We start from the raw sequence: 26802 nt of genomic DNA, 5'->3' as shown, positions 1-26802 counted from the left end.
TAGAGACATTGCAGTGCAGTCCGTGAGTGAGTAACACCTCAACGTCTATAGCTGCTGACCTGTTGCGACATCACATCGTCAGTGGTGTAAAGTAACTAAGTATATTTACTTAAGTACTGTACTTAAGTACACTTTTGAGGTATTTGTACTTTACTTGAGTATTTCCATTTTCCCATACTTTTACTTCTACACCACTACTGATCTCGGATCCAAATATTGTACTTTTACTCTACTACATTTATTTGAAAGATTTAGTTACTAGTTACTTTGTAGATTAGATTTTTTATTACAAAACATACATTTTCCACTTCAGACATATAGATTTCGGCCATTTGAAAATAGCCGATCTACAAGCTCTCAATGCGTCGCAATGCAACGCATTTTGAGCTTGTAGATCTGCTATTTTCAAAATATTTGTATACATGTGAAATGGGAAATTCTGCACAATGAGTACTTTCTACTTTTTTACTTTAAGTACATTTTGATACCAGTACTTTTGTACTTTTACTCAAGTGAATTTTGAATTCCAGAATTGTACTTGTAACAGAGTATTTCTACATTGCAGTATTGATACTTTTACATAAGAAGGAAATGTGAGTACTTTTTCCACTGCACATCGTTGTGACATCACATTCCATCCTTGTCCCTTGTATGCCCATTGTATGCCCATATATGGAGATCCCTGATCTGGTAACCGGGTAACACCTCAATGTCGGGTAACCGGGTAACACCTCAATGTCTATAGCTGACCTATGACATCACATTGTTGTGACATCATATTGTGACATCACATTCCGTCCTTGTCCCTTGTATGCCCATATATGGATATCCCTGATGTCATCAATATTAAGCCCATAGCTTTGAATGCCCATATTGTGGTCTATAACATAAGACATCTATGATGTCAGACCAAAACAGTTTCCCTTCAGTTTATCGAGGCTTGGGAAATGTCTCAATGTATGCACCTTTCTTTCTTTGGCGGAGTCAACCTTTGCAAAAGGTAAGAGAATTCTTCACCGAACGTGACAATCAATCCCACAAGATTGATGCCAACCTTTTAAAAATGCACCACTGGCCTGGATTTAACATGGCCAAATGCTGATGTAAACAAGGAGGGGAAAAGTCGACCCTATCATTGCAAATAAATCTGAGTTGCAGACTTCATCTCATAAATACCACAACCTGCCATGAGGCGTGTTTTATTGCTGTTGATGGGAATTATTGCATTTATTTATCTCATCCAAAGAGATAAGGCTATGGAAGCCACAACTCACGGCACGGTGGCTTCGCCCTCAGAATATGCCCGTAACGCCATTAGTCTTAACCCATTCAGAACGGGGTACACATTATTGGGTATCATTATTTTAGCAGATATACAAGCTCACAGCGCGGCACCGAGTGCCGCGCTGCGAGCTTGTAGATCTGCTATTTTTGAAAAATCGTGAAAATTTCAATTTTGACCCGATTCTATAAGTGTCTTTTGAATCCTTCTAAGGTTTTTTTTTGCCACGGACCCCCATCTCAAAATATTTCCAGGGACCACCCAGAAGCAAAATTTGAGTTACGAACGTTCGCTTTGAAAATACATATTCAAAGATTTGCACACATTTTCATGACTTTTTCAAAAATAGCAGATCTACAAGCTCGCAGCGCGGCACTCGGTGCCGCGCTGTGAGCTTGTATATCTGCTATTTTTCACTGGTTAAAGCATTCAACAATTCTAGGCCTAAATAGGTTAAATTTCCAGAATTTATATGTTAACCCCGCTCAAGCTGAGATTGATTATGATATTCATAAACAGACCCACCTAAAAATGCATGGATGCAGAAAACACGCTTTATTGTTTACAGCTTTAAATTTGCTCCAACTTGCAAAATATTTCATGTCTTTTTTCTACACCGTTGTATTCCCCTCCCCCCTTTATCTTTCTTTAACTTTCTCGACCTATAATTTATAGCTAGAGTCCACATGGCTCCTATTCAAGTGTAGTTGTACACCATTGTAATGTGTTTTCCAAGTACTATAGCAGGGGTTTTCAACAGGGTGTCCGGGACCCCTAGGGTGTCCTCAGAGTTACTACAGAGGGTCCTCCAAATCTTTGTGTGATAGAAGCATTTTTTTCCTCCTTTTTGATTAACCACTTGTCCATTAACCACGCGTCCATATTCTGAGAACTTTAGCCAAAAATAGCAGATCTACAAGCTCACAACGCACTGTGAGGCGTTGTGAGCTTGTAGATCGGCTATTTTCTGCAAAGAGGTTTGGTGTATTGGAGAAAAAGAGCGGACTAATTACAGAGTGAATGGTCAAGTTTATTAAGTATTGACGGTTCAAGTGGATAAATATCTGAAAACACAAATTTACATGAATCCAAAATTCACTGATGATTGTGCTGTCAAACGATGAAACTATATGGAATCTATGGGTAGTGGGGGTCCCTGCTTCATCTCTCTCTCAACTAAGGGGTCCTTGGCCTGAAAACGTTGAAGACCCCTGTGCTATAGTTTTGCATGGTCAATTGGTCGTGGTTAGACATCGTGTTTCATAATATCCTTTTTTACCTTCTTTTGCCTTCAATGCTTGCCACATTATGTGGTTCCCCTAAAGCCTGGACATTTCTAACGCTTGCTGTGGATTTATTGATCAGTGGGGGTGAGTCACCGGGTGTAATTCATGATCGCTTGATTGATGAGGATTTCAATCTTATATGGTTTGTTAACCTCAACTGCCCATGAAGTGCATTGCATGCTGTTTTCTGTAATACAAGGCCATGGAGTGGTAAAACACACTTCCCCTGCATGGGTAATGGAATCTCTTTGTTCATAAAGAATTAAGAAGACCCCGATCCTACCCTGGTAAACAGTAGTGAAATTACTGTACAGTATGTGATCAGGTCTTTGTTGACTTTACATTTTCCTAGAGATCATTATTTAACAATAATCTTTTCACAGCTAAATAACATTTCAATGGTCTCAGTATACTGTCCCAGGTACTACAGGTATTAGACACAGGCTGTTAACAAACATATCGTCGTTGTCGGGTGGAAACCTTGTATCTCCAAGTTTCAAATGTGTATGTTCTTTCGCAAAGTAAAGCCCTGCTTCATCGTACAAGGCCGTCGCAACAAAAGTAGTGAAAACAGCCGATCTACAAGCACACAACATCTCGCAGTGCGAGGCGTTGTGTGCTTGTAGATCGGCTGTTTTCAGTTCACTAGTTTTAGTAGTTTAAATCATTTTTAAAATGAAAAATGCAAAACAAACGGTTTTGGACATACAAGGTTTTCACCTGACAACGACGATATGTTACTGTTACATCAAACTTTAGAACCATGTTTCTAATGTAACACTTCATTGTGGAGACTCATGGTGTCCCTAGTTCTTTATAAGCTGAATATCGCACTGTGAGCAAATCAGTTATGACAAAATAACCACACTTTATGTGGATTGTAGCACCCCCATGTAGTGTGGTAATTTTCTCATTTCATATATGGTGCCACCTGCTAATGAATTGTAGCCGCCGTGTTGTGTGCAGTACCTTTTGGATATCTCTCTCTCTCTATTATGTACTACAGTATGTATATGTTCGTTCTTTGTCTTATCGTTGTCACTTTCTCTCTGTCCAGTAGCCCCACCAAGAGAAGCAACAGCAGACCTGAGTATGAACATCAGACCAGTGGTATCTACACCATTTCAGGTAAGCTGTAACACACTTCATACATACGAGTACATACCTGGTGATGTGCGCACACAAACTCTGTGCAGACTTTTGGGTCGTGTGCTCGGTGGGCATAGTTGGAGAGAAGCCCTGCTCATTTCATCCTGTTGGCATGTGGTGTTTGTGTTAAGACAACCCACCTGGTCCTTTACAACCAAAAAAGTGTTGCCACCCACAACTATGAAGAAGCTGATAAGCTATTTGAGCTAATAACGCAACCTCCATTTGAACATTGTGCTTACGAGTGCCATGGACATGATATCCAAAGCGGCCCTCCGCTCATAAAACGGTGTCTGACGGCCCCTAAATCAAAGTCCTTTATAACTTTGTAGCGCTGGTCTGTCTGTTATGCCGCTCGGTGTGCCGTTGTGTGTATATGTCACGGTTTGTTAGAGAAACAGGACGGTCGAGAAACGGAGCACTCGTGGTGCCGCACGGGGCGGAACAAGCGGTCGCCCACAACAACGTCCTCCAGGCGGAGCCGCTCGATTGTCCACGACATTGCAAGCGGCGCGAAGGCCAGCGGACCTTGGTCCTGCTCTTCGCCCCCGAGCGCCGCAGGCGCGAGTGGCCGAGAAGAGCGGGCCAGGGCCGCGCGCCGCGCGAGTTACGAAGCCGTGGTGAATGCAATCGTTATATTTATGCCCAGGCCGTAAGGCCTGGGCAAGCCCACGATAAACGCTCATAGTAAGCTAATGGCTAAGCTAATGGCTAAGCTAATGGCTAAACACCGCCCAGCTAGGCTAGTAAATAAAGAAAGAGAGTCGCAAACGAGTGACGTCAGCACCTGCACTAGTGAATGGCTGTCTATGGGCTGTCGTCGCCATCTGGTGGTGATTAGTGTGTGGTGAACGACAAAACAAGCGCTCTTACTCTTACCGTCCTGAGTTACCCAAACATACTGTAACATATATACTGCAGCCCCAAAGTTGCCCACCCCTGATCTACATTCTACAAGCTCGTTGCAGCCCGCTGTGAGCTTGTATACATCGTCTATTCTCGCTGAATGTTAGCCCCAGAATAGTGACGATGCTAGATTTCAATTGAGTAAAGCACGCTGTTCATTCTTTTGCCAACATACAGCCAGGTAATTCTACAAAAACCCATGCTTTCGGCATTGTGCCTTTTATACGCTATTTAATCTCCACCTGCATGCAGAGACTTCTCCTCCGCTATACTTGATGTACAAATGCTCCGTGTCTATCTTTCATCACTGATGGGTACAGAGCTGTGCTTATCTGAACGAGTGAACGCGGCTCCCCAGAGGAGCTCCACATTACACTCAGGAGAACGTTTAACAGCTGTCAAAGATGATTCATCATGTGCCATGCTTACAGCTGTACTGTACGCATACTGTACCATATATCCCCTTGTCTTTTTTTATTAATTTTTTGTACAACAGATTCAAATAGCAAGAGACACTTGTTTAGATTGAGCGCGAGCCAAGAGCAATTCAAGCAAAAGCAAAGCTTAATAGCGTCATGCAGGGGTGTCGCACCAAATTCTGGGCCCTGGGTACCAAGGATTCACTGCGGGGCCCCCCATGAATGTTCTTCATAGGGGGAGGGGGTTTAACCCATTTAGACTGGGTCTGCATTATTACGCATTATTTTGTGCTTTAACTATTGGAAAAATAGCAGCTCACAGCGCAGCACCGAGTGCCGCGCTGCGAGCTTGTAGTTCTGCTATTTTTGAAAAATCCTGAAAATTTGTGCAAGTCTTGGCTTTTTGAAAAAACCTGTTTCTATGTCATTGGTGCTCAAACTTTTTCATGTGAAGGACCTCCAAAATGATATTTATATGGCCATTAGGCCATGGACCCCCATCTCAAAACATTTAGTTCCAGGGACCCCCCAGAAGCAACATTTGAGTTACAAATGTAAAAAAAATACATATATTCAAAAATTCGCTCACATTTTCACGACTTTTCAAAAATAGCAGATCTACGAGCTCGCAGCGCGGCACTCGGTGCCGCGCTGTGAGCTTGTATATCTGCTATTTTTCAATAGCTAAAGTATATAATAATTCCAGGCCCCCTCCACCTTGGGCCCTAGTAACTCAGTCCCACTTTCCCCCCCCCTTGTGACGCCCCTGGCGTCATGGTCTGGCCCGGGCAGTGCAGTCATGCTGAGACAGACTTGTGCAGCGAGAACATTTTCAGGACACGGATGCCCAAATTGTTATGTATTTGGCCGTGGACCGCCATCTGAAAAGAACATGTGCCAGGGACCCCCATAAAGATTTCTAGGTTTTTCAAAATGTTGAAAATCACTCTCTCTCTCTCTCTCTCTCTCTCCATTGTGAGCTTGTGTATGTATAAAATAGAAGTATAAAATACGGTTAGCGTGGATGAACTGATTTTGACGTTATATTAACTTATTTTCCTTGGGACCCCCACTTTTGAGAACCACTGCTTTGTGCTTTGATTGTGTGCTCCAGACTGGCTGTGTGTGCGTGCGTGCGTGCTGAGTGTGTGTGTGCGTGCGTGCGTGCGTACGTGCGTGTGTGCGTGCGTGTTGAGTGTGTGTGTGTGTGTGTGTGTGTGAGAGAGAGAGAGAGAGAGCAGCCTGGCAGGCTTTATCCAGCTGGAGAGAGACCCCATGTGGTGGTGCCTCTTCCTGCTAAACAGAGGCATAGCCATTGCTTTAGACAGCCCAGGTATCTGTTCTATTCTATAGTCCACACTGCTGTATGTACTGTATGCAATGAATGGAATAGATTAATTCTGCCTTGTTTTCCTGCCTTCTAGTTTGTGTATGCGACGTGGCGGTTGCTTATCTCCCGATTCGGGAGTCTTACTGGTATTTATTTGATTCTATAATATGATACACTCCCATCATTTTGCCCCATTTTAAAAGTTTGATTGAATCAAAAACGCAAAACGAATTTATCTAACTTACCGGAAATCTATTGGAAAACATGCATTGGCGAATTGACATGTGCTTGTAGACCAGCTGTTTTCAAATAATCTTAACGTAAAAAAAATAAAAAATCCCAAGTAGTAAACGTTATATATATATACTGTATATGTGTGTGTGTGTGTGTGTGTGTGTGTGTGTGTGTGTGTGTGTGTGTGTGTGTGTGTGTGTGTGTGTGTGTAATTTTTCTACTTTTAAATCTTTGCCTATAACGCAATGCCCAAAAATAGTGATGATGCCAGGGTTAATGTGGTTTAATAATAATGCTATAATACCCTTCTCCCTGCTGGCTGGTGTTAAGGTAGCCGTATTAAAAGAATTGATTGGAAGTTGATTAATACATCATTATCTCTCGCCATGATAATCATAGTGCAAATGATGGCGTAAAGGACACCCTGAAGGAGCAGACATTAGCCCATTTACAACGGGGTACACATTATAGTGTATCATTAGTTTATGCTTTAACTATTGAAAAATAGCAGATATACAAGCTCACAGCGCGGCACAGAGTGCCGCGCTGCGAGCTTGTAGATCTGCTATTTTTGAAAAATCGTGAAAATTAGAATTTTGACCCGATTCTAAGACCCGAGTGTCTTTTGAATCCTTCTAAGATTTTTTGAAAAACCCTATGTTTCTATGTCAGCAATCTGGCCAGCCATCGTCAAAGAAAAGGTCCTTTTCATTTAACTGGAGCTGCAGTTAGTCTGTTCTTGAGAGACTCAGTGGTTCTCAAACCTTTTCGTGTGAATGACCCCCAAAATGATACATGGCCACGGACCCCCATCTCAAAATATCTAGTTCCAGGGACCACCCAGAAGCAAAATATCAGTTACAAACGTTCGCCTTGAAATACACATATTCAAAGATTTGCACACATTTTCACGACTTTTTTTCAAAAATAGCAGATCTACAAGCTCGCAGCGCGGCACTCGGTGCCGCGCTGTGAGCTTGTATATCTGCTATTTTTCACTGGTTAAAGCATTCAATAATTCTGGGCCTAAACGGGTTAACGCATAGCCCAATGCTTCGTGGCATATTCGGTGTGCAGGCAGGCAGCCTCCAGTGGGACCCGCGCTTTGAGTGACAGTGAGGAACATGCAGATACAGTGCCTCTGCCAGGAGTCGTCATTTATCACCAGAGTCCCCCTCCATTACCTCCTCCGAGCCTTTATCTCTCTCCCTGCGTCACTTTGGAACATTTTTAGGGAGAAAAAGGGATATAGAGTTCTGGCGAGGGAGAGAGTCAGCCCAGCAGCTCTATCTCCTCAGACAGTGTACTCACTCATGAACCTCACCACCGCGGCCCTGTTGTAAATGAGAGAAGAGGACGTAACATCCCTTCATTAACAATGCCATGGCCCGCAGACCAAAGTGTGAGGTCGCGGCAGACGGCTTCTGTGTGTTAATTGTGAGTGTGGTGTTGTGTGTGGTTGTGTGTGTGTGGACGTGCACGCACGTGTAAGTGTGCGTGTGTTTGTGCGTGTGTGTGCGTGTGTTGACAGCTGGCCAGGTTCTAGTTGCTCTAAAACCATGTGCGCTCTGTCAGGGTTGTACAGGCGCCTTCTTTAGGATTGATGAATTGCCTGCTTTCTTGATTAAACCCTCCGTCACTTCCCAACAAAACAAAAAACCCCAACACACACACACGCACGCGCGCGCGCGCACACACACACACACACACACAGACACACACACACACACACACACACATACACACACACACACACACACACACACACACACACACACACACACACACACAAAAGAGCAAGAGTTGTGGGGAGGAGATGGTACCTGTCTGGGAGATCTGTCATCTGCACTCACATTGTGTACACGTGTGATGTGCGCGAGTGTTGCTTTGACATTTATTACCACAATATTAAAAACTAATTCACGTTTATTTTGCAGGCCCCTTTCACTTTGACAGTTCAAGCTCATTTGAAAAGTTATGAAGTTTTCACACAACAGCCCCCAACCCCCTCCCCCCTTTTTTTGATCAATGCCAAGTTTATGTGCCAATTAGGTGTATTTCCCATAGGTTTCTTTTTTTTACATGCAATTAAAAATAGACTTGGATTCATTGAATATGCCAGAAAGACATTGCTTGCATGGGAGGGGGAAAAAAATTAAGCTACTGAAATAGTTCCAAGTAGCTGTGTTTTCTTCGAAATGTCACAAATATAAAGTACAGCATGTGACACGGCCCAGGCATTCTGTTGCGCTGCTGCAGTCATACCACATTATTACCCAGGGTGCAAACTTATAGCTGTTCAAGCAGTCATCCACCTGATAAAAAGGTAAACCTAATAAAAAGTAATGCATTTGCATATCTATCGCATTAATCAAAAATAAATCCTGACACCGGCCCTGATCTAACGTAATATGGAGAGCAATTATTTCACTATCCATTAAAAGAACTTCAATTAACAGACGCGCCAGACAGTTCATCCTTTGGAGAGGAGGAGATAGGAGGGAGGGAGGGAGGGAGGGAGGGAGGGAGGGAGGGAAAAAATAAAACGTCCCCAAAAAAAAAAAATCCTGCGGAGAGCCGGAGACTCGAAATTAACTCGGGTTTGCAAAATATCGTGGCAGGGTGACAATGATTTTTGATTTTCAGGAAACGATATTGGAATACTTATTAAACTATTTGCATCTGCTTTTTTAATTTGCCGCAAATAATTGGAAAATGCAATGGAGCTTTCCAATTAAAGCGCCACTCTATGCCGTTTAATAATACCCTCATAATATTATAGCTTATGAAATGACAGGTGAGTTGATGTATGAATAAAACATAAAGCCCACCGTAATAAGAGACAGGGAAGAAGAAAAAATATACGAGACAGTTGTTGGGGGGGGGGGGCTTTTAAATGCTCGATATAATTTGCATATATTAATCTCCTCTTTTCAGCCTTATCAAGTATTCCACTGTATTTGAAGTTAACCCGTTCAGAACGGGTACACAGTATTATTGTTTTATGCTTTAACTATTGAAAAATAGCAGATATACAAGCTCACAGCGCGCGCTGCGAGCTTGTAGATCTGCTATTTTTTTTAAATCGTGAACATTAGAATTTTGAGCCGATTCTATAAGTGTCTTTTGAATCCTCCTAAGGTTTTTTGGACAAACCTATGTTTCTATGTCAGCAATCTGGCCAGCCATCGTCAAAGAAAAGGTACTTTTCACTTAACTGGAGCTCAGTTTGTCTGTTCTTGAGAGACTACTATGTCAGTGGTTCTCAAACCTTTTCATGTGAAGGACCCCCAAAATGATATTCATTCGGCCACGGACCCCCATCTCAAAATATCTAGTTCCAGGGATCACCCAGAAGCAAAATTCGAGTAACGAACGTTCGCTTTGAAAACACATACATCCAAAGATTTGCACACATTTTCACGACTTTTTCAAAAATAGCAGATCTACAAGCTCGCAGCGCGGCACTCGGTGCCGCGCTGTGAGCTTGTATATCTGCTATTTTTCCACTGGTTAAAGCATTCAATAATTCTAGGCCTAAACGGTTTAAAATAGTCGTGACAGGCAGGCGTACGCTTCATTTTTCCAAGGATTTATTACTTGTATAATTCTGGATCTTTAATAAGCCAATATGACTGATCCTCTGAGTTCTGTGGAATTTGGTTAATTGTTCCAGATGGTGCTCACTGATTATGCAAAATTACTTTCTTTCTCTTCTCTTTCTCTCTCCGCACACCCCCCGCCACCCCAACTACACCAATTTTTGATTGACTAACACGGCAGAAAAAAGATTATTTTTGGCCCAGCACTTTCATTAAGCCGTTTGGTCCGGGTATACGCATTGTTTCGTGTAATGCTTTTGCTTTAACTATTGAAAAATAGCAGATATACAAGCTCACGGCGCGGCACCGAGTGCCGCACTGCGAGCTTGTAGATCTGCTATTTTTGAAAAACCGTGAAGATTTTTGCAAGTCTTTGACCCGATTCTATAAGTTTCTTCTAAATCCCTCTAAGTTTTTTTTGGAAAAACCTATGTTTCTATGTCAGTGGTGCTCAAACCTTTTCATGTGAAGGACCCCCAAAAGGATATGTATTTGGCCACGGACCCCCATCTCAAAATATCTAGTTCCAGGGACCCCCCCCAGAAGCAAAATTTGAGTCACAAACCTTCGCCTTGAAAACACATATATTCAAAGATTTGCACGAATTTTCACGATTTTTTCAAAAATAGCTGATCTACAAGCTCGCAGCGCGGCACTCGGTGCCGCGCTGTGAGCTTGTATATCTGCTATTTTTCAATAGCTAAAGCGTTAAATAAGTCCTAAGGCCTGAATAGCTTAAGAGGTTTCTCATCAGGTTTCAAACAAAAGTTCCATCTTACTGTATCTCCCTGTGTGTGTGTAGTTCTGGGCTAGGCTGGGTGGAGCGAGGCGATCAGCCAGGCGCTTATCTCTCTAGCCATGATGGATCTGAAGCAGCTTCTGCACCACTGGAGCTATATTTTAGAATAACACAATTCTTTAGGCTGAGAGATTAAAAAACACAACCTCCGGACGGTGACACAAAAGTTATTATTAGTGTACGTCGTTCTCTCTTTCCCAGCACTTTATCCTTTTTTATCCTTTGTTTTGCGCTCTCTCTCTCTCTCTCTCTCTCTCTCTCTCTCTCTCTCTCTCTCTCTCTCTCTCTCTCTCTCTCTCTCTCTCTCTCTCTCCCCCCCTCAGGGGCGTCACAAGGGTGGGGAAAAGTGGGACTGAGTTACCAGGGCCCAAGGTGGAGGGGCCTTCATTATGGCCTACTGGTCTAAGCGCATATACATAGACTTTGTGTAGCCTGCAGCGTGTCGCTGGTTCGATTCCCGAGCCCAACCCACATTTGCTGTGTGTCTCTCCCCGTCTCTCCCCCCGTTTCCTGTCAATCTGCTACTGTCTGTCAATAAAGGCATAAAAAGCCCCAAAATTATCTTTAATTCTTTTTTTTTTAAATAGCAGATGTACAAGCTCACAGCACTGCACCGAGTGCCGCGCTGCGAGCTTGTAGATCTGTTTTTTTTTTATCTTTGAATATATATTAAGTGAACATTTGTAACTCACATTTTCTGGGGGGGTATCTGCCTGGAACTAAATATTTTGAGATGGGGGTCCGTGGCCAAATACATATCATTTTGGGGTCCTTCGCATGAACAAGTTTGAGCACCACTGACATAGAAACATAGGTTATTCAAAAAACCATAGAAGGATTTGAAATATTCAAAGACTTGCACAATGTTCAGGATTTTTCAAACATAGCAGATGCTTTTAGATCTGCTTTTTTTCAATAGTTAAAGCACTAAGCACTAGCAATAATGCGTTCCCAGTATAAATGGGTTAAACCCACTCCCCTCTATGAAGAACATTCATGGGGGGCCCGCAGTGAATCCTTGTACCCAGGGCCCAGAATTCGGGTGTGACACCCCTGCTCTCCCTCCTCTCTCCTAAAGGGTTGATGGAATTACTAACCAGTGGGGTTGGGTCTTTCTTGCACTCACTTGCAGCTTGGGTTCCATCCACACAACTCACCAACATTCTGTTTTGCATCAGCTAAATTGAGCCGAATGAATCATTTATGGAAGTGTTATGGGGGAGGTATAAAGGGTTGGATTTACTGCTGGGGCTTTTTACTTCAGATGGAGTGAGATTTGTATGAAACTGATCTTGATGTTTGAAGCCGAGCCAGCGCTTGCATCAGGACATGAAAGGAACGCCCTTTAAAACTCGCAATTTGATTGTGTATCCTCGTGGTCAGCACAAAGTGAGGTACACAGCGGTAAGCGCGAGTGTTTTACACACACACACACACACACACACACACACACACACGCTAGGGATGGGACCATAATTATGAAAAATAGCAGATCTACAAGCTCGCAGCGCGGCACTCGGTGCCGCGCTGTGAGCTTGTAGATCTGCTATTTTTCAATAGTTAAATATGAAAATGTCATATCACATATCGCGATTTACAATGTTATCGCGATAATCAAAATCCATTATCCTGGGGCGGAACGTTTGCCAAAAAAATAGCCGATCTACAAGCTCACAACGCGCCTTGTTGTGAGCTTGTAGATCGGCTATTTTTTGGCAAAGACATTTGATAGAGAGTGAAAAAAATACCTATATTATAAGTACCTTCTACCAATTATAGAGGGTTTAAGTGGTACCGGATATGCAGCTCGGCAAATAAAAGGTGAATTGATCCTAGTGCATGACGGAGGACGATACCACGATAAATTACATCTCCACGATACGATTATCGTGATTGTTTTTTTATCACGAGAAACGATAACATCGCTTATCGTCCCATCCTTTACAGCTATAGTAAGTCCCCCAAAAACTCTATAGCTCATAACATAAGTTCTGCTACCATGTCATCAATTTACTGATTCTGATTGCCAACAGGTAACCTTTTTTAAATTCCACAAATACCTATAGAAGATAATCTTATATGATTTTATCTTAATCTTATACATATGTTAATCTTATAATTCTTCAATGGATTTCCCCCCAATAATAGGGACCTTCACCTAGAGGTTTAATTTCCGACATGCGATCCTGATGCGATTATGCCTTACTTAGGAAGCAGATTTATATAATTTTGCCGTTAGATTTCTAATAATCTTTCGACTGGGGGGGGCGACGAGGCCCTAAGGCATTTTTTTGGACCCCTATTAATCCGTTCAGAACGGGTACACTATATTGCGTATCATTATTTTATGTTTTAACTATTGAAAAACAGCAGATATACAAGCTCACAGCGCGGCACCGAGTGCCACGCTGCGAGCTTGTAGATCTGCTATTTTTGAAAATTTTGACCCGATTCTATAAGTGTCTTTTGAATCCTTCTAAGATTTTTTGAAAAACCTGTTTCTATGTCAGCAATCTGGTTAGCCATCGTCAAAGAAAAGGTCCTTTTCACTTAACTGGAGCTCAGTTAGTCTGTTCTTGAGAGACTACTATGTCAGTGGTTCTCAAACCTTTTCATGTCAAGGACCCCCAAAATGACATGTATTTGGCCACGGACCCCCATCTAAAAATATTTAGTTCCAGGGACCCCCCAGAAGCAAAATTTGAGTTACAAACGTTCGCTTTAAAAACACATACAAGTCAAAAGATTTGCACAAATTTTCACGACTTTTTCAAAAAAATAGCAGATCTACAAGCTCGCAGCGCGGCACTCGGTGCCGCGCTGTGAGCTTGTATATCTGCTATTTTTCCACTGGTTAAAGCATTCAATAATTCTAGGCCCTAAATGGGTTAAAGTCAAGTAAGCGACTTTGAATGGCTTTTGCATGTGCAGGGCCAGACTGGACTCTGGAGGCTCATCCCTCATTGCGTTCTATCCATCCCTGAGATGGAAGCGGTGCTCCATTAGTTTCAGTGTCCAGATACGGACGGTCCTCAATGGATGGGGCCTGTCACGGCTTCCTCGTTTGCCCCGTGTACAGCAGGGTTTGTTATCGCACATCTAATTAGAACTTGATAAAAAATATTTCACAAAAATCTAGTCATTAAATATAGTTTAACCCGTTTAGGCCTAAGAATTATTGAATGCTGAAAAATAGCAGATCTACAAGCTCGCAGCGCGGCACTCGGTGCCGCGCTGCGAGCTTGTAGATCTGCTATTTTTGAAAAAGTCATGAAAATGTGTGCAAATCTTTGAATATGTGTATTTTTTAAAGCGAACATTTGTAACTCAAATATTTGCTTCTGGGGGGTCCCTGATACAATATTTTCAGATGGGGTCCATGGCCAAATACATATCATTTTGGGGGTCCTTCACATGAAAAAGTTTGTGAACCACTGACATAGAAACATAGGCTTTTTTTAAAAAAAACCTTAGAAGGATTTAAAAAATACAGATCTACAAGCTCGGAGCGCGGCACTCTGTGCCGCGCTGTGAGCTTGTATATCTGCTATTTTTCAACAGTTAAAGCATGAAATAATGATACACCTTAATGTGTAGCCGTTCTGAATGGCTTAAGGAGATTTATGGTCAAATATGCCTTAAAGATCTTTTAATGGCTCTGCTGACTTGTTAAGTTTGTAATTAATGATCTTCTAATACATACTGGTGGTGGCTGTGATTTAGAAAGCACAATGAGATTCTGGGAATGGAGTCGTTTTGGAAAAGGGCATCTGGGGCTCCCAGAAGCTGGATATTAAATAGTTGTGCTCAGACTTCGGTTCGCAGAGAACCATGAAGTATTTCTATGGAAAAGTTCAAACGGATCAACCAATTTACCAAGACGGCAAAGTAGTCGGGCAAAGTGAAAGAAAATCGCATGATTAAGGAATTGTTCTTTTATGACTGGACTAGTGTCAGTTAGTCTGTGTGAAATAAATCCCATGGCGTATTTCTGTTACACTAATTAAAGAACGGTATTGCGATTGCCTGGTATGTGTGGACCGCAATTAATGTACGTTGCAAAAGGGAAAATCGCCTTGTAAACGAATCCGCACATCAGTACATTCGCGGCGTTAAACAAAATGAATATGCATCAAACTACGAATGCATTATACTAATATCAGTCGCCTGTTTCACCAGGAGAGTAATGGTGTCCTTATTAGCATAATTAATGACAAATGGCAGCGCAGCATTGGCGGATTGGTTCAGCGGGATGATAAATTGGTGGATGCCCAGGTTAGTGGCTGCCAAGGAGGCCTCTTTGGCTGTCATCCCTCCCGCTTCCGCTCTGGCACAGTTCATTACTCACCGTGTGAGGTGCCACTTTACATTGCCTGGTACTGTGAGCAAGGAGAACTTAATAATGCCACCCACAACCACGCAGGGCCCGCTGCTCTGCCCACTGTCCAGAGGGCAAGTTGCTCGGAGAGGTCTCTTGGTTTGGAGGGGAGGAGCAGCGTGGGACACGTCTCCTACAGTCCAGCTGCTCTGATCCAAACAGATCACATGTCACTCACTACTTAAGGGGGAGCGCAGAGCCATACGACCCGGTCTCCAGTGCTGCAGAGCGTTCTTGTTAGGATTTCTGGGGTTCTCCACATCCCCGGCATCATTACGGGTTAGTTTGCCCACAGAACCGCTAATTAAGAGGGGATTTGTGTAATTGTGCCTTCTGCTGTGTCCCATCCGGCACATGCAATTTACTGTCAGCCCTCTGCCAGCTTTTACACTTGTCCAGAGAGGCATACACCATTTATACAAACACATGCGTGCGCGCAGCACACAGGGGTGTCGCAACCAAATTCTGGGCCCTGGGTATACAGGGATTCACGGTGGGGCACCCTGTGCTTTAACTATTGAAAAATAGCAGATATACAAGCTCGCAGCGCGGCACCGAGTGCCGCGCTGCGAGCTTGTAGATCTGCTATTTTTGAAAGATCGTGAATATCTTTGAATATTTCAAATCCTTCTAAGGTTTTTTGAAAAACCTATGTTTCTATGTCAGTGGTTCTCAAACCTTTTCATGTGAAGGACCCCCAAAATGATATGTATTTGGCCACGGACCCCCATCTCAAAAAGAAGCCAAATTTGAGTTACAAATACAAAAAAAAATACATAATTCAGTTCAAGATTTGCACACGTTTTCACGATTTTCCAAAAATAGCTGATCTACAAGCTCACAGCTCGAGGTTGTATATCTGCTATTTTTCAATAGTTAAAGTATAAAATCATTCCAGGCCCCTCCACCTTGGGCCCTAGTAACTCAGTCCCACTTTCCTCCCCCCTGGTGACGCCCCTGCGCGCACATGCACACACACACGCACACGAGCGCACACACGCGCGCGCACACACACATTCTGCTGCACATTTACCAGCAGCCACAGCTGGGGATGGATGCCGATGCCATGGCAATGTCTTAAGACGACTGTGGTGCTGATTAAAGGGTGATTGTCCGTTTGATTCTCCAGCATAACATACAGCAACACAATTCGAAAAATGAACGCGTCGTACAAAGTGGAGGATCTATTATTACGAACCAGTAATCACTCTGCTGTGTCTTATGGTATTGCTTCTTAGCTGCTGTATTTACATACCCAGCCTGTTGGCTCCATGTCATTTCTATTTCTGTCTTGAGTGTCAGTGCCCATAATTTGTGCCTATTGGAGAGGTTCTCACGCGTACGTACAGTAGGGTACACCTCATCAAAGCATTCTGTGTTCAGCTGAAGTGTTTGTGGCCAGTGGTGTAAAGTAACTAACGGTAAGTCATTTTATTTAAAGGAGCTATAGTCAACTTTTTCATTTTGGCCGTTGTCAGGCTGACTTTGTTTACATCCATATAAAAGAATAGAAGAAAGAAAAGTCAGCCTGACATTGGCCAAAATTATTATTTTATCAGTATTTTACGCTTGTTGTCGTCATTTTTGAAAAGCTTATTTCTTTTAATAAAATAATTTCGAAACATTTTTATTTTAGCTTCCGTTTTTCAAGAAAAAGTTAACTATAGCTCCTTTAAGTACTGTACTTAAGTAAAAAAAATATTTGTACTTTACTTGAGTATTTCCAATTTCCAATACTTCTACTTCTACTCCACTACATCTGGGATCCAAATATTGCACTTTAGTTACTACTAGTTATTTTGCAGGTAAGAATTATAATATTTTAAAACATACATGAACCACTTTAGCCCTATTTTATACCATGTCCATTTGAAAATAGCCGATCTACAAGCTTGTAGATCTTTTCGTACTTTTACTTTTGGTACTTTAAGTACATTTTGCTGCCAACACTTTCATACTTTTACTCAAGTACATTTTGAATTCCGGACTGTTACTTTGTACATCTACATGGCAATATCGATACGTTTACTTACGTACAAAAGGGTGAGTAGTACTTTTCCCACCCCTGCGTAACGGAACACCTCCTCATAGCGTTGTGTGTTCAGCGTTCAGTGTTTGTGGCCAGCTCACCCTGGGTGCTGCTGGCTCTGTCTGCTTTCTGGAAGACTGATGGACCAGCGCCCGACTGGGACTGCCTTCTGGCTCCATCCCCACTACCAGATTTCAAGGACCGCTTGTCACAGATGGAAAAATAACTGGGTCGTTCTACATAAGCATGCCATTTTGTAGGCCTTTTATGATGATACTAGCAAAAAATAAAAAAGTTAACGTTTTATTTCCCTTCTATCAGTCTTGATAACACATACTGTACTCAGTACTAATTATTGAATGCTGAAAAGTCGTGAAAATGTGTGCAAATCTTTGACTATATGTATTTTCAAAGCGAATGTTTGTAACTCAAATTTTGCTTCTGTGTGGTCCCTGGAACTAGATATTTTGAGATGGGGGTCCGCGGCCAAATACATATCATTTTGGGGGTCCTTCACATGAAAAGGTTTGAGAACCACTGACATAGTAGTCTCTCAAGAATACACTAACTGAGCTCCAGTTAAGTGAAAAGGACCTTTTCTTTGACGATGGCTTGCCAGATTGCGGACATAGAAACATAGGTTTTTCAAAAAATCTTAGAAGGATTCAAAAGACACTTCTAGAATCGAGTCAGAATTATAATTTTCACGATTTTTCAAAAATAGCAGATCTACAAGCTCGCAGCGCGGCACTCGGTGCCGCGCTGTGAGCTTGTATATCTGCTATTTTTCAATAGTTAAAGCATAATATAATGATACACAATAATGTGTACCCGTTCTGAATGGGTTAAAGTAACACTAATGGGTGGGGGCGGGGGGATAATCTGTTTTAATATAGAATAAAATCATTGTAGAGAATGTAAAATATGTGTTTACTCAGGTTTACCCCCAAAAATAGGGATGCCAGAGTTGTGTGGAACTTAAACATAATAACATGGTTATGGTTTTAGATTTATGGACATGATTGCTAGAGTTTTCTATAATTGATTTATTGATGATTGGTTGAGGTATTTATTGAAACAAAATGGTATACAGTGCATGGTAAAATATTAATACGGTATATACACATACAATCTCAAAGGGATCTTTCAATTCCCCCTTTGTTAGCCTCCTGGTTGGTCCCTGACTGACCAACCAGCAGGCTCTATCTGCCTTGTCCCGCCCTGGTTCCGCCTTTTTTATGTTGAATTAACTAAAACATAATTTTTGGAGAAATAAAAACATTTAAAAACATGCTGATTCACTATGCTGCCACTGAGCAGCTCCAATTGACTGAAACAAAGTTTGAAATTAGAATTGAGCACACAGAATAACAATATGAAGCAACTGAATTAACATGGCAGTGGATGGAATGTCCCACTGAATGTCCCTCCAAGTCAAAGCAACCAATGGGTGTGGAGAGGGGCAGGACAATGGGCGGGACTTGACAAAGGGTGAATTCTGATCCCTTACAAAAAGTCTTCATTTCGGTAAATTAGGGACTAGTATGTTTTACGTTTTAATTAGTTTGCGCTGACTGGTGATGCCTTATGCACTATACAGTCTTCACAATAAGAATATAATGGACATCCGATATGTATACCATTTTCTTTTCTTTTTTTTCCCTTTTTTTAAACCTTTTCTTCTCCCTTTTTTGGGGGTAAATATTTATTTATTTATTTTTTAGGTTAAAACGACTGTTACATTTAACATGTTTGGATCATACAGTATTGCTTCAAAAATAAGTATCCCTAGAATTTTGTCAGATCATGAAAATAAAGGTATGCTTTCGTAGAATGACCCAACTCCACTCTCCCCTGCTATGTAGTCCTCTGCAAGCCCCCCCTATCCTTCAGTTCTTTCAGTAAAACTGCTTCATGGCTCCATACCTGCCTCTCTGCCAACCTACACATTGATCCAGTGCAGTGGTTCTCAAACTTGGGGTCCCCAGACCCCCCAAATTATTTTAGCTTAATGTAATCTTTTTTTCTCACTCAACGGTAAACAAACCAACACACAGTATAAGTGTATACAGGGTGTCTGCACATTTATAAAGTGACAATTTAAGGACTTTCAAGACCAAACTGGCCAAACTGTCAAATATTAAGTAAGCATTTGGTATTCAGTTCGATATGAAACCCATATATATATATATATATACACACACACACACACACACACACACACACACACACACACACACACACACACACACACACTACACACAAACACAGTACACTAAACACTATTCAATAGAAGAGCTTTTGGGAGATTGTGGAAATGCATTTCTTTTTTTCCTGCGTATTCCATCCCTTCCGGTGTAGCCAGCCTTGACATCACACACATGCAATACATTCCCTGTCGGCGCAACTCTCAATTTGAGATGGAATCTTAATGCCCGACCCTGGAAATGCTATTCCAGTTGCAGGCCCCTATCTCTCTCCCTCTCTCTCCCTCTCTCTCTCTCTCTCTCTCGCTCTGTCACCTCCACCGTATAATGGTGAGTAGATCAACAGAGAAGCTGGTGGAGGACCCCCCTATGCCCACTCACAGCCCTTAGCCCGGCTCTGACATGAGAAATAGTGCCCAGACCCTGACAGCATCTCGGAGACATATTGTAGTTTATTTTGTGGCCCGGGCATGCCATCTGTGCCATTCCAATAGAGGGTGTGTGTTCAGCGCGGTTGCAGGGAGAAGAGGCCGCCCAGCTCCGGGTCCCTCAGTAGCGCCGCGGCCCCGGCAGGTCGTTAGTCAAATTGCCTAATGAGAGAGAATACAAATGGCCCCCTACCCTGACAGGAGGAATTTTGGAGGTGTCAGAGCTCCTGACCCGTGCCACGAGAACAGATGATGGCGAGTTGCTATTTTCAGATTCTTTTAATGACTATGGCTCTGCGAAACCCATTCTTTTTCTTTTTATCTTTCTCTCTCTCTCTCAAAGCCCTACTCCTCCAAACCCCCTCCAGACAGAGCGTGCAAGTGAAGTTTGAAAAGGAAATACGAGGAGGAGATAAAGATTCTCTGAGAGATATAACCGATAATCTCCCATGGAAAAGTATTAAAGTGTAACTTTTTTGAATTATTAAAATGTTTTACTGGGGGATTCAATTAACATAGAACTCGGATGCTGCACATGATGTTGAGGAATTCTGATTATGTATTTTTATTTTTATTTTCCTCCCTGATGCCGTGCGAGCCGTTTCAACACTCTCTCTCCTGTGCATGCATGCGGTTTTCCCCTCGCTATTCTCCTGACAGCTAGTCAGGCTATATGCAGTTATTTATTCTACACAAAAATATCTCACACACACAACCACCACCACTGAAAACGCATGACCCCAAACAACATCAAACAACCCCCAAAACTATTCAGAATTATAGTATATTAAAAAATATCAGCTTTTAAAATCTTCCTAATACACAGGGAGATGTATCATTAGTGTGGATGGATTACACTGGGTTCTCAGACCTTTTTAGGCAGTGGCGTGACCCCAAAATAAACATATTTGAACTGGGGACCCCCCACCCCTGACAAGCACTTGGAATTGTAGGTATTACTTTTAATGTGACTCGGTTCTAGAGATAAATATTGTGAAAATAGCCGATCTACATGTTCACAGCGTCTCGCACTGCGAGGTGTTGTGAGCATGTAGATCAGCCATTTTCACAATGTTCGCCCTGTGTGTGTGTATATATATATATGGGTTGCAACCTATCGAACCGAATACCGAACCGAAAGACCCTGTGCCGAACAATACAATACCACCACTCCACATCCCCCTGGAACCCCCTCGTGGACCCCTAGGGGTCCGCAGAGCCCAATTAGAGAACCACCACCCTAGAGGTTGGGTACCGTATTGTTCTAAGTTAAAACAAACAAAAAAATACGTAGTTATATAAATACATTTATAAATCAAGGACATTTCTGTTTATTTCGAAAAAGTATCGAACCATGACAACAAAATATCGCACCGAACCGTGAATTTTGTAAACTATATATATATACCGTATATATATCTATAGATATATATATAAATCTCCTTACTAATTCAAGCCCAGCCTCATGGTGCCGTTTAAGCATGTCATTGATAGACTCTCACACGACTACTTCTACACATTCCTCCTTTCACACATACATCGCTGCATTTCCCCCCTACATTCCTATAGCTGCTTTCCCTGAACGTATTGTAATTGCACGATGTACAATTAAACAAAACAATAATTTAATGCTATGACGCGAATTACATCATAGTACATCCATTATAAACCTTCCGGCCGAAACACATACTTACAAATAGTTCCACGCACGGTGCAGTGTACTTTGAGTGTAGTAGGCCTACTGTGTCCCCTGGTGGCAGGGAGAGTGTAGTGCAGACATTATGATCTTTCCCAGTACGGGACAGAGAGAGGGGGCCACCAGAGAGAGAAGCCCCTGATACACGTAGCAATTTAACCAGCAACGACCAGAGGCGTCAATTGGGTATGGCAACTTCCATACCTTGGCTAAAGGGGGGAAAAAATAAAATGTTCTTCTTAAAATAAATTCATGCCTGTTGATAAGGTATGGCAACATGACTGGTGCCTGTTGACGCCTCTGGTCATTGCTGGTTGATATTGATGAAAATATTGCCACATGTATCAGGGGCTAGAGAGAGAGAGAGAGAGCAAAGTAACAACACACTATATATTAAATTTCCTCTGTCTGTCTGTCTGTCTGTCTGTTCGTTTGTCTTTTTGCTGATATTGCCAGAAACACTACTTTAAAACAGTTCTGTGTCTTCAATGACTATGATCAAATATGAGCGCCCGTTAGGGCGCGATTTCTAGATATGAGCGGCCGCGCCAGCGGCCGCGAATCTCTAGTATATATAATAGATATAGATATATATATCTATAGATATATAGATATATATATAAAATATACTGTATGTACCTTGTATAGTCCTGCACGCACCTGATTTCCACACACGTGGATGAGGCATCGATGTTGTTTGGCCTTTGTGTGACTTTCTCACTTGATTCGAGCGTCTGACGGATTCACCTGAGTAATCATAGTGGACAGAGATCAATGCAATTCTGCTGAATTAGTGAAGTGTAAAATAAAAGTTCATCAACATTCTAAAGGTGTTACTGGTTGAGTCGTGGTTCAGGTAATATGGGGTATGCTCGATCACCCACGCACATTTTTCCATCAGTCAATGTCTCGGTAGCAATGCGCGCATGCACACGCTTGTGTGTGTGTGTGTGTGTGTGTGTGTGTGTGTGTGTGTGTGTGTGTGTGTGTGTGTGTGTGTGTGTGTGTGTCCGTCTGTGCATGTTACTGCCTGCATCCCTGATGTGTGAGTGTTTGTGTGTGTGCGTGTGAGCGCCTGCATACGTGAGTGTGCTTGGGTGCGTGCATGCATGCATGTATGCGTGTCGGTGGAGGAGTATGTGTGTGTGTCTGTGTGTGTGTGTGTGTGTGCATGGGGGTTTAGGAGGGGTGGGGTTATACCTGGGTATGTGCACCCAGGGGCGTCACAAGGGGGGGAAAAGTGGGACTGAGTTACCAGGGCCCAAGGTGGAGGGGCCTGGAATTATTTTATACTTAAGCTATTGAAAAATAGCAGATCTACAAGCTCACGGTGCCGCGCTGCGAGCTTGTAGATCTGCTATTTTTGAAAAGTCGTGAAAATGTGTGCAAATCTTTGAATATAAGTATTTTTTAAGCAAACATTCGTAACTCAAATTTTGCTTCTGGGGGGGGTCCCCGGAACTAAATATTTTGAGATGGGCATCCGTGGCCAAATACATATCATTTTGGAGGTCCTTCACATGAAACGGTTTGAGCACCACTGACATAGAAACATAGGTTTTTCAAAAAACCTTCGAAGGATTTGAAACGTTCAAAGTCTTGTGCAAAAGTTCACGATTTTTCAAAAATAGCTGATCTACGAGCAGCTTGTATATCTGCTATATTTCAATAGCCAAAGCACAAAACAATGTGTTCCCAGTCTAAATGGGTTAAACCCCCTTCCCGCTAGGAAGAACATTCATGGGGGGCCCCACAGTGAATCCTCGTACGCCAGGGCCCAGAATTTGGTGCGACACCCCTGCCTGTGAGTATGTGTGCGCCCATGTGTGCATTGTTGGAGCCCCAGAGATGCTGCGGTGGTGTATATGCGGTGTGGCGAGCGCATGGGACCAACTGGAGTCCTGGGTGACAGTGCATCCAACAATGGAAGAGTGAGGGATTAGCGCTCAGCCCCGGCGGTGCGAGGGAGCCCTTCTTCCCGCCCCTGAAACAGCCATTCATCTGAGGCCCGGGGGCTGGAGATGACAATGCAGCCATTGCTCATCGCACCTGACGGAGCCATTAATAAGGCAATGATCCACACGGGGCCCGTGCTGACTCCGTTCTTTACACTGCCATCGCTCAAGCCACGGGGTCCTCCTTACTTAACCCGTTCAGGCCGAGAATTATTTTTAATGCTTTAACTGTTGAAAAATAGCAGATATACGAGCTCACAGCGCGGCACCGAGTGCCGCGCTGCGAGCTCGTAGATCTGCTATTTTTTAAGAATCGTGAAGATGAGTGCCTGTTTTTCAATATTTTTCAAAGCAAACCTTTGTAACTCAAATCTCCGCTTCTGTGGGGGTCCCTGGAACGACATATTTTGAGATGGGGGTGGTCTGCGGCCAAATAAATGTAATTTTGGGCGTCCTTGACATGAAAAAGTTTGAGAACCGCTGATTCAGAGGAAGGATTTAGAAGTCGGGTCAAAGATCGGGTTAAAGATATTCAAAGACTTGCACACAAGCAAGTTTTTCAAGATTTTTCAAAAATAGCAGATCTACAAGCTCACAGCGCGGCACTCGGTGCTTGTATATCTGCTATTTTTCAATAGTTAAAGCTTAAAATAATGGTTAAAGTGGTTAAAATCCAGGTATTTGAGGGTTAACACCACCTCTGTGCTCATCAACACCACGTCGTCGTCGTCATCATCATCATCATCAGCTCCTCGGTGGAACCAGGATTCCAGGCAGATGTTGGCAATAGTCGCCACATTTAGATAATCCAAACACGACGAAATATAAGTATCCAATTCCCAATACTCCCGGTGCACTCATGACTTAATGGACTGTATCCTTGGCCATTTGAGCGGCTAAGAGGCATGTTTCATACCGGGACTCCCCAGCCAGAAGATTGGATTTACATTATTTTTTGCCCTTTGCACCTTCCAGATTCGTCCCCTGCATGGGTATCCATTTCTTACCCCGAGTGCAGTCGTCTCCGGCGCCTCTCCATTTGTCTGGGGCTGTAAGATAGGCTATCTGGAGTATAGATGGTGGTGGAATACAAAGTGAGATCTGATTTTAAATGTAATCCTTGAACAATAAAGAAGCTCCCTGGCCTTCGGCTCCGTACATTCATCTGTCTGTTCCACGCAGATCCATCAATGGGCGACAATCTCTGCTTCCCATTGCTGGGTATTGATTCAAATGTACCCCCCCCACCCACCGCCGACGCCACCATCCGCCGCCCACCGCCGTGCCTGGTGTTGTGTGCTCCCAGCGACACAGTAGCACATGTTTATTCACTTGTTTTTATGGGCTTAACCCATTTAGGCCTAGAATTATTGAATTCTTTAACCAGTGAAAAATAGCAGATATACAAGCTCACAGCGCGGCACCGAGTGCCGCGCTGCGAGCTTGTAGATCTGCTATTTTTGAAAAAGTTGTAAAAATGTGTGCATATCTTTGAATATATGTATTTTCAAAGCGAACGTTTGTAACTCAAATTTTGCTTCTGGTTGGTCCCTGGAACTAGATATTTTGAGATGGGGGTCCGTGGCCAAATAAATATCATTTTGGGGGTCCTTCACATGAAAAGGTTTGAGAACCACTGACATAGTAGTCTCTCAAGAACAGACTAACTAAGCTCCAGTTAAGTGAAAAGGACCTTTTCTTTGACGATGGCTGGCCAGATTGCTGACATAGAAACAAAGGTTTTTCAAAAAGACACTTCGGGTCAAAATTCTAGTTTTCACGATTTTTCAAAAATAGCAGATCTACAAGCTAGTGCCGCGCTGTGAGCTTGTATATCTGCTATTTTTCAATAGTTAAAACATAAAATAATGATACACAATACTGTGTACCCCGTTCTGAATGGGTTTTAAACAAGCCATCATATCCACCCAATCACCCTGGCCCTGCTACTCCAGGTAGCCCCACACCCAGAGCCAGTGCTAAATGTTTGCGCGGAGTTCCATGTCAAAGCCAGGGCGTTGAATGGCCCCTGGGTGAGTGTAAATGGGGCCTGGACGCTAGCTAGTCCTTCAGTTCTTTGCAATCCTCTAATGTAGTAGATTTACCATAGGAGATGGTAGTTCGGGGAGCCAAGGAAACTAGGTTTTCCTCCTAGACGTGGTCGTGAGGGGTCATGCTTTGATTACAAAGATCACATTGTAGTGCGTTCGGGTGGAAAGTGCAGCGCTATGGATCTGTGGTAATGGCCTCGAAAGGAAAGCGAGTCACATAAGTGTCAAAATGAAGGATATGTAAAAATGTCATAGTTTTAAATACCGCTGCGAGGTGGAAAAGACTAAGAGAGTGTCAGTTCCAAGAGCATGACTCATGCACAGCTTTGGCTTACATTTATGAGTTCCCTTTCCTGTGCCAGCAGCCTGATGGACTGGAGGTAAAAGAACACCAGTTGTGGAAGCTTGGCCTCTCGCTTTCCGGGGGCTCCTGATCGGAGCCAACTGCAGCGACGCCGACAAGGGGCGTCACAAGGGGGGGGGGGGGAAGTGGGACTGAGTTACTAGGGCCCAAGGTGGAGGGAGGGGCCTTAATTATTTCATACTTTAGCTATTGAAAAATAGCGGATATACATGCGGCACTGAGTGCCGCGCTGCAAGCTTGTAGATCTGCTATTCTTGAAAAGTCGTGAAAATGTGTGCAAATAGTTGAATATAATGTATTTTTAAGCGGACATTTGTAACTAAAATGTTGCTTCTGGGGGGGTCCCTGGAACTGAATATATTGAGATGGGGGTCCGTGGCCAAATACATATCATTTTGGGGGTCCTTCACATGGAAAGGTTTGAGCACCACTGACATAGAAACATAGTTTTTTTTTCAAAAAATGCATTTGAAAATATTCAACTTGCGCAGATTTTCACGATTTTTCAAAAATAGCAGATCTACAAGCTCGCAGCGTGGCACTGTGAGCTTGTATATCTGCTATTTTTCAATAGTTAAAGCACAAAACAATGCCAATATGAAGAACATTCATGGGGGGCCCACAGTGAATCCTTGTACCCAGGGCCCCAGAATTCAGTGCGACGACACCCCTGGGCCCTCTCTCTCT

The 26802-nt window shown here is 42.9% G+C and overlaps 1 protein-coding gene across 6 annotated transcripts in view; it reads left to right on the top strand.

Moving 5' to 3' along the window:
- Positions 1–26802, top strand: part of LOC308296097 (multivesicular body subunit 12B-like) — a 103503-nt gene that overhangs the window by 65097 nt on the left and 11604 nt on the right. For 5 of the 6 annotated variants that reach the window (XM_080739219.1, XM_080739220.1, XM_080739224.1 and 2 more), the window contains exon 7: positions 3626–3696. In XM_080739219.1, the coding sequence (XP_080595345.1) occupies positions 3626–3696 (71 nt within the window). The remainder of the gene's footprint in view (positions 1–3625; positions 3697–26802) is intronic. The other variant, XM_080739222.1, reaches the window with a different exon arrangement.

The sequence above is a fragment of the Nannobrachium achirus genome (assembly GCF_963921795.1).
Source record: "Nannobrachium achirus genome assembly, chromosome: 12".
NCBI classification, from domain to species: domain Eukaryota; kingdom Metazoa; phylum Chordata; class Actinopteri; order Myctophiformes; family Myctophidae; genus Nannobrachium; species Nannobrachium achirus.
Note: the sequence above shows the minus strand (reverse complement) of the source record. Positions and strands in the feature narration are given on the sequence as shown.